This window comes from Centruroides vittatus, unplaced genomic scaffold (genome assembly GCF_030686945.1).
Source record: "Centruroides vittatus isolate TY-2023 unplaced genomic scaffold, ASM3068694v2 contig_975, whole genome shotgun sequence".
Lineage (NCBI taxonomy): Eukaryota > Metazoa > Arthropoda > Arachnida > Scorpiones > Buthidae > Centruroides > Centruroides vittatus.
In genome coordinates this window covers 226,623-236,594 of record NW_027122648.1, presented here as the reverse complement: position 1 = coordinate 236,594, position 9,972 = coordinate 226,623, and the positions used below count along the sequence as shown (strand labels likewise).

The window sequence follows — 9,972 nt, the reverse complement described above, 5'->3', positions numbered from 1 at the left end:
AAAGACCAAAATTTGAAATCTTACAGGTTATCACCGCAAAATTTGCCTCGCCGTCTTGCTCATGCCTGTGCAAATGTAATGTACTGTAAAGGAAAGAACAAAATCTGTTAATATACTTTAAATAGTCACTTGCAAATGCAAAAGTTTTCTTATAGTATTCAAGGATCATATTTGATTCTTTCGTTCATCGACATTAATATTGTTATGTAAATGTAAAATGAATTTCAATTTTTTTTTTTCAAATATTTTAAAATTAGCCATTGTCATAATTTGTCAGGAAGTGTAAAATTGCATTGAAAGGATCAGTTGAATGGCTTCATATAGCTAGACATATAAGATACTAACGTAGAAACTTTCTCATAATATCGAAAATAAATAATTTCAAACAATATCAATGCTCTATTTTCAATGTTTCTTCATTCTGTTCTCTTATTTTGGGAACATTTCCTATTTTTAGCATTAATATTTAATACATTAAGTCTACGGATGGAAAAGAAATAAATTAACGTGCAATCTGCCGCTCTGGGAACCGAGGATCGAATCCGGGCGTTCAGAAAACTCCAGAAAATTTCTATGGACAGATATCTCGGATGCTGTCCTTCATCGTCCGGCCTCCCCATTGAGTATGAAAAGACCTCCTTAGTGCTCTCAGGGCGAAAAGAATAAAGGAAAAAAAATTGCTGAATTGGGAGAGAATCTACTCTTCATATTTTTAAATTTTTAAACATTTTATTTTCAATATTTAGTGAATAATTTTATTTATATCACACTCTAATTTTTGAAACCAGACATTTTTTCTGTGTCAAGCTATTTAGAATTCCTCATTGATTACACTTTGTCCGTTTGTTTGGTAACTTTGAGATAGAAACCTTTTAAATTCTTCTCTTTTGAATTAATTGAATTTTCTTTTATTTTTCCTGTAACTTTTTCAATTACTTGTATTAATATTCAAGGTTTATTTTAAGTGGAACAGATTACGTATCATTTCTTTAAATGGTTTAATTAGTGACGCAGTTGGTCTCTACTAACTTATATCCTTTGCATTGTAATCAGATATTCAACATTTTTAATATCTATATGTAGCAATATTTTTAATTTTACATTTTATTTCATTTTTTCATTTGTGATTTAAATATCAATAGATGTTAGCTTGCAACTATTTCCATTTCTGTTCATCCAGTTCCAGTTTCAAGTAGCTCCAAATTCAAAACTAAATTTGTGATGAATAAAAATTAAATTTTATAATCATTATTATTTTAATGGTTTCTTCTAGATTAATTAATATTTACTTGAATTTAGTTATCATTATCAATATATATTATAACTTTAATTTTTCTTTTCATAGTCATTCACCGTATATTAAAAAAATTTGGTCAATAAACCTATTTATTATGTAGTGGAAATTTATTTAATTTTTGCACATTATAGTTTAAAATTTTCAATTTTAAATAATTCTTATATCAAATAAAACTTAATTTAATTTTCAAAAATATTTTTGAGGGCGTTACAATCAAACCACAATGTCATCAAAAGTATTTTCGGAAATTAAATTAAATATTATTTGATGTAAAAATTATTGAATTAATTATAGAAAAATTGAATAAAATTTTTGAAATGGTTAATGAAACTAGAAACAATTTATGACGAAATTCAAAGAATAAATCGACTAAATAGCATTTTATTGAAGTATTCAGCCAAACTCTTTTAATATGGTAAAATTTGAAATAATCACAAAATATAAAAAATGTTATCCAGTGTGCTGATAAATTCTGATATAAGATTAACTTTAGTTATTCACGCTTGTAAAAAGCGCATCATTTAAATTTCATGCACATTCTATTGGCTGTTCAAATGTTTTTCGATTTCTATATGTAAGGTAAGTTAGTCTTTGTTCTGTTAACTATGAAGGAAGTATAAAAACCTGAGACAATTTTTAGCTTTCTTCAAAGAATGAAGCAATTTGAAATTTAGCATCTGCTGAAACCTGTGAATCCTACAAGAAACTTGGTGTAGAAGGTACGAGGAAACAGTGTTAAGGATCGACCAAGAAGTGGTCATTTGAGAGAAAAAAAAATTTCAGAAAGCTAAAATCCATACAAGTATTGAAGGTTTCAAGGAATCTCTTCTGTGAGAATGGCCTTTCCTAGGGAAAATATTTATGCCTTGAAGAATAAGAAAAAGTTCTTGCAGATGCCAGAGAAAGCTGGCCATACAGGCCAGCTTTCTCTGGCCAGAGGAATGGTTTGTCTTGAGAGATTCATCTGCATGATGAATCTCTGAAGGCAAACCATTCCTTTGGCATTGAAAAGGCCTCAACCTTAAAACCAAAGCGTGGAACTCATCACATATTGACGCAGGCTTAAAAAAGAAAACTCTAATTCGTCGCCGTCTTTCGCAGAAGTACGGAAATGATGTGAAAAATATTCTCTTTACAATTTTTTAGGCCTACCATGAAAAAGTTAACAAGTAAAATGACTTTGTCTATGAAAAATCAATGAAAGATATTTCCCTGCATGTCCAAGTCTCAAATAACTAACCATCTCAGAAGTGTGATGGTCTGGGAAGGAATCAGTTGGGGAAAAAACATCAATAGGGTTAAAGTGAGTGTCAAAAACTACAAAATAGATATTCTTCAAGAACTTTATTCAAAAATAAAACTTGGCCTAATCTCCGATTCACAGCGCTAAAACCAATACACGATTGTTTGAAAGAAAAAGTTCCAGATTTCATTTACAAGGACGAATGGCCTGACGCATCGTCTGATCTGAAACTATTGGATTACTCTATTTAGTCAAAGTTGAGTTGAAGATCGGAGTGAAATCTATACAAGTGTTGAAAGTTTCAAGAAATTTCTTCTGTGAGAATGACCTTTCCTAGGAAAAACATCTATGCCTCCATAGAAAAATGAAAATCAAAAATGAAAGACTGTAACAAAGCACATAATGGAAATTCTAAACATTATAAATACATTTTATCTACCTTGTTGACCACTTGCTATAAAAATTGTTTGTTTAATATTACCTTTCAATAAATCTGAATTATAGACATTTATATTTCTACCAGAACTTATTAGCATACTAGGTAAATGTAAATACACAAAGAAGTTACTAATATTTATGGTGATTGCTTGGACTTGTAGGCTATATCATTTTCCCGGCCGGATGGCCGAGCTGTAAATGTGGCAATTACCGCTCTGGGGGACCTGGGATCGAATCCAGCACGGGTCGAATAATCCCCAGGAATTTTTCGGGGGGTGGTCCGTTCGGATATGTCGGGCCCCGATTTAGTGTGTAAATTTGGTATATTTTTAATTCGATTTTTAATTAAAATATTTCTGTTTTATTGTAAAATTATTTTTTAAGACATCGTTTATGTTGATATTTCGATAAATAAATAAATATCTATAATTTAAATATATGTATTTAATTTTTAACTATTTCTGTAATACGGCCATACAAGTAACGGACTTCATACTGTACCATATACGAAAAATGTACAGTACTGTACATTATGAGTTTTGCAAGTCAGTGGAAGAGGCTGAATGGCGATATGTTGATATTATTCTATTGTATTTTGATTTATTCTGTTGACAAAATAAAAACTCGTGATTCTTCAATTACAATTATAGAATCTAGGTCAGATCCAATTATATATATATATATATATTTTTTTTTTTCAACTCTTTCCACCCTGTGGGCACTAAGAGGGCCTCTTTTAGTAGGTCCATTATGGGTTCGGCCAGGCCCACAATGGGGCAGACCGGGTGGTGAGGGACGGGGCCCGACATATCCGAACGGACCACCCCCCGAAAAATTCCTGGGGATTATTCGACCCGTTCGGATTCGATCCCGGGTCCCCCAGAGCGGTAGGCTGCCACCTTGGCCGCTCGGCCATCCGGCCGTCGATCCAATTATATTCCGTAACGACTCCACCTTTCTCCTCAAAATATATATTAAATAGTATTTAATTCTCAAAAATCTCACTGATGGCGCTATAGTCACATTTCATTCATTTTTTTTGTCTTTTTACAATTATATCTTTAAAAAAAATTAAATAATATTTTAAAAATTAATTAAATCACAAATAAATTTTTTAAAAATCTCAAAATAAATAAAAAAATTAATCAAAAAATTATATATTTTGAATTAAACACGTAAGATTAAGTGATTATAATATGGCACGTGGAAATTAATAATATAAATTTTGATATATTTTTTTATTACTTTTTCATCTGATATTAAATTAATTAATTCAAATTTTTGATTTCTTATTGAAATATTTTCACCAACGTCAGTTATATCGTGACTTTAATTATTATTATAATTAGTATATTTAAAAAATTTTGTAATTAATTAATTACAAATTTTAAACATAAAAATTAATTTATCGAAGTAATTTATCATCGTCATCATTATTAATAACTTTTAAAACAATAAAATTATTTTTATTTTATTTTATTTTATTTTTTTCACATATTAAAATACGGGATGACGTCAAACTTACGTAGTATTCAAGATGGCGACTTATTACTAGGGAATTTGGAGTTGTAAATCCGTCAAAAAATAATTTTAGATGATTTGTAGGAATTAATTGAAATATTATATTAAGTATTTTAATTGTAAGCTATGCCCTTGTTCGGTAAAAAGGATTCTCAGCGTAAAAAGGAGAAAGAAACAACGAATGTTGAAGATAAATATGAATTTAAAGATCTACTTGGAACGTAAGTTCAATTAATTTCTATATTTATAAAAAGAAACAATGATAAATGGTTTATGTATTATAAAATAAAACATCTTTGTCATTTGAGGGAATCAATCGAAAATTATTTAAATCAATATAAATGTAAACGTCACCATTATTAAATATATTTGCAATTATAATAACTTTATTGATTGCATGGCAATATATAATAATATATTTTTATGATAAAAGCATAAAAGATAAATGAGAATAACTATTTAATATGTTTATTATCTTCCAAAGTATTTAAATATAAAATAAAAACACATTTCATCATTTCCTAAATACTAATTCTCTTTACAGTTTGAAATTTTGGTAAATAATTATTTTGGCAATTTAGAAGAGCTTGCAAGTTACATGTAATACTTGTAATGTTAGGTTGAGCCATAACGAGATGTAAATAACACTGTACCTGGTATAACGTGATAGTACTTTATATATTTGTGTTAATTTTTAATTTCTTTAAAATTCTGTTAGATGTTTGGGAAGTATATGTGACATTTACAAAATAGAAATATAAAATGAAAATCATCATTTTATATAGCCTAACTTTGTAAAAATAAACTACTGAACTCAATGTTTATAAGTACTTAAGTCTATATATGTGTGTTTTGTTGATTTGAAATTAGAGGCTTTCTTGTTGGTAAGAAAGTGGTCAGTTGAATCATAAGAAGCACATTGGACGAAGATATATTGATGTAAACAAAAATACTTACATTTACTGAATTCTTCATTACTTAGATGTGTTTCAACATGTTTTTGAATATTTCGTAATTTTTCATTAACACTTAAATGCATAAAACCTTTGTTTTTGAGCAAAGATTATATCAATTTTATTCTGCCAAAATTCAGTCAAATCAGTATATTTTTTATATTTCAGAGTGACATGTTTGTGGAACTAAACCAAAGTTTATATAATTAGTGACTCATATCATAATTGTTATTGATTATAAGAAATCAAAGTGTTTTAATCTGATTAACAATTATCAGTTCGATCCCTGATATATCTGAACTCATTTCATATTTTGCGAAGAATATAATTATAATAAAATATTTTGAGTATTAATTTAGTTTTGTATCTGTTTGTATGATATATGTGACAGGATTTTATATTGGTACCTACTTTGATAGATGATCTATGTTGAATATAAAAACAGCAATATTAATAATTGGTTATTAAAGTCAAAGTATATTTTATTCATAAAGTTAAATATTAATAATAATATTATTAAAAATCTTTGATTGCATGTAAAAGCATAGTAAAAAGTTTTATGTACAAAATAGTTTATTATAAATAATTCAATAATAGTTCTGTTTATTGTCATTCTTTTATGATTTAATTGATTTTAAAACACTATTTTTTCTGCTTTTATTGGATAAATGTTTTTCATCCATGTAGAAAACATCACCTTTGGACTTTTGATAGTTCAAGTTAAAAGTATAGGAGAAAAAAATGTATAAAAATGTTGCAAACTTAGTTTCATAGGTAAAAAAAGTCTTGTTTGTAAATCTATACATTCCATCTTCCTTTTCCTGTTACATTTCAAAGGAATTGCATTATTTGTCACAACACTTGTCATGTAAATAAATAACTTCAAAGAAATGTGTTACAATTATTTTAAAATAAATTAAATAATAATTAGAATAAAACACAAAACAAGATATTTTTAGTAGTCTAAAATTAAATAAATTTAGGAATGTCTTAATTTTCATGAAATTGAAAATTCTATTCCTTCTAGTTCATTTTTATAAATTTAAAATTATCATTTTAAAATTGCAAAAGTCATAGATGGTAAACAGTTTAATCTGAATAAACTGTTGATTTCTTAAATATTTTTCAAGACACAAAAATAGTGAAAGATAATAAGAATTTTATTCCAAAATTTATATATAATTTGGATTAAATTTTTTTGAATTCCTTTAACAATGTATGAATATGAGTATATGAAACAAAATTTTTAATAAAACTGCATTGCATGTTTTTGAGAGAAACTTTTATAGATTAATTTTGTTGCATTTTAAGAAAAACTGGGAATGCATGTCTGAAATAATATGATAAAGAGAAATAGAGTAAAGGGAAGTTTTTAATTCTCTTCTGCTTTTATTTTTATGAAAGAATTTGCATACAGAATTCTGGGAATACCTATTGTCATTTGTAACTGATTGAAGAAATATCTGATTGTTTAGACAAAATATAGTCATCAAAATATTGATGACTATATTTCGTCTAAACAATGATAGCACTGTTTAATAAAATTATTTTGAAAAACTATGAAAGAGAGGGATTTGCAAATAATTTTAAAATGTAACATACAGATTTAATATAATAACTGATTCTTGAATAAATAATAATTAACTAATCAAGGGTATTTCCATATATATTGATTATACATTAAGTAATTTCAAATACCTTTTAATATACATGAAAATGCTTTAAAGTTAAATATAAAAGAAATATAATACATTCATATATCTCAAATATGTGATTTTTCTATTTTATGCCAAAATATTATGATGATTATGTGATAAGATTATGCATTATTTTAAAAGTCTTATATTAAGTAGAGATCAATAAATTTTAACAGTATATAAAAAATATAAGCTATTTCTATTCATTTTTTAGTATATCAGTGGAGTTTTTAGAAAATATATTTACATTTTCTATGGTTTATTTATTTACAATTAATTTGTGTTTTAGTTGGACATCTCTAATCAAACAACAAAAACAACAAAGATTTTAACAAATTTTACAAATAAAACTAATTAGAATAGAAATGTCTTTCTTAGAAAAAAAATTTTTCCTATGAGTGAATACACACTATTTGTCTTCTCAGTTCATTAAAATTGTATAAACTGAAATGTTGACACACTTATATCAGCTAACAGTAGAAAGTTAATAATTATATTAGGGAATACTGTTTGATTATTTAGTTGATTTGATAGATAGATTTTTAAAAGAGACAGGCATATTTTATATTTGAAAACTAAAAAATACTCTTAATATAAATTAAAAGCATTTCTATAATTTTAGCTATTTAATTGATTGAATTATCTCAATATATGGTAGCCAGTGAAGTAATGATGATGATAATATTTAACATAGTCAATGAGATGACATAACACTTTCATACCAGTTAAAATAGCTATGATTTCCAGAAAGATATCATTACATATATATATATATATATACAATATAAGTCTATACCTATCTGATAGTTTTATTAAAATGTGATGGAGCAAGATAAGATCATTTATCAGTGTTCATCAATTCTTGATTCATTATCTGACTGGTTGTTTTGTCCATTTGATATAAGAAATAATTTATATTAAAAGTTATATAACTTTAGTCTCTTCTATATTTGACTTTATTCTGAATAAGAATGGCTTTAAGTTCCATGTTTATATCATACTTTTATAGATACAAAACCATTTAACCATTAACAGAGGTGATTAATTTAGATTTTAAACAGTAACAATTAATTACTGTAAGTTTCTATATTTTATCACTTTTAAAATAATTGACTAAATTATTTTATGTATAAAAACATCATGAAATTAAATTAATTCTAAAAAGAATTATTATAAATAATAATTTTTTTTAGAGATTATAGGAAAATTAACGAGTTGAAATTTAATTGTAAGTCTTACATATAACTTTTATAGACTATTTCAATTTCCAGCCATTTCTTAATTAAAAATGAAGTTATTCCCAAATATATATCTTGGTCTTCTTGATTTAAACTTTTGTTTATTTACATGTTGAAAAAATGAAAATGTTTATTCGTTCCCAATCTGTAAATTCAAATTTTAAGACCTTATCAAATAATTTATTTCTTCAAAAGAAATACTGATGGCAATATTTTATAAAATTATTCATTGTTATCAGGTTCAGCAATTTTTTTTTTTATTATATAATAATTTGGTTAAGACAACTTTGTTTTAGTTTGAAATTATTTTAGATATTTCAATGAACAAACATATTGTCCATAATGTAACAGATCAAGTGAAAGTTTTGAAATGGAGTATTAAATTTATGATCCTAAATTTCCCAATTAAACATAACAACAACAATAATAATGAAATAAAAATTTAAGATTTAGTCCCTCATATATTTAGTAAAATATTTTAAAAATTTTCATTATAGAATATGCTTTAAAATTTTGACTCAGATTCAGAAAAATGTAAAGTTTGTAATCTGAAAATAGAAAAGAAATTTTTTGAAAAGAATTTTATAGCTCTAAACATTCATTATTTTATAAGAAAATTCAATGTAAGATTTAATTTAGTGATATACTTATTTTTATTAGATGGAAATTTTCAAATCATGAAAGATGATTTGAAAATTTCCAGTTTAGCAGATTTCATAATTGAGTATGAAGTTATTACAGAATTCCTTGTGATAAAAGTAGAAAGGAATGTTGTATTCAGATTAGATTTTTAATTTGGATGAAACTGGATCATTTGGGGATGAATGCCAAAATTTTACGTTCAGTTTTATAAAAAGGCTGTTAGTGAGGCAATTAACCAGAAAAGCAAGTACAAGTAACAAAAACTGATGATTTAAAGGAAATTTATGGATAGAAGATAAGGGTGTGGTAGGACCACACCTAATTATTATATTAACAATAGCTTATTAAGTCAGTTTATTCAATAACTTTTTATGTTTTTAATTAATTGATTTTGGATGAATGTTATTTTATTTATTAAAAATATATGTATGTAATAAATAACTTTCAATAATCAAATTTCCTACTAAATTTATAAAATGGTGTACATATATAACATAAATAATAATATACACTGCATGTAATGTACAAATGATTCTACCACATTAGAGTTATCAGTAAAGAGTTTGATTATTCAAAGAAATGTATGTAATTTGTTTATTATGTATGTTTTTGGATTGCTTTTCTTTTCCAATTGTTTCATACCCCAAAAAACTAAATTCCCTTTACTGATAATTCTTATTACCATAGATTAATTAATTAATGATTTTTAAGTTTTTACCTGATTTCAAACAGTTGCAAATAGCAAGGCACAGCTATATTTAATGAACTATTTAGTGATTTCAAATTATATATAGTATATTTATTGAAAATTATTGATTTAAAATAAAAATATTTAATTGATAATAAATTAACTACTAGGACAGCTAATTTCAGAAAGCTAACTTTTATCAGTTAAAAAAAATGTTTTTGCTCAAGATTTGGTAATTCTCCAATTACCAGTTTC

General features: G+C 25.7%; 1 protein-coding gene across 1 annotated transcript in view; it reads left to right on the top strand.

Moving 5' to 3' along the window:
* Nucleotides 1–4,498: 4,498 nt before the first annotated feature.
* Nucleotides 4,499–9,972, top strand: part of CaMKI (Calcium/calmodulin-dependent protein kinase I) — a 55,825-nt gene continuing 50,351 nt past the window's right edge. Inside the window, exon 1 of the mRNA XM_067283006.1 lies at nt 4,499–4,720. Within this exon, the coding sequence (XP_067139107.1) occupies nt 4,626–4,720 (95 nt within the window). The 5' untranslated portion in view covers nt 4,499–4,625. The remainder of the gene's footprint in view (nt 4,721–9,972) is intronic.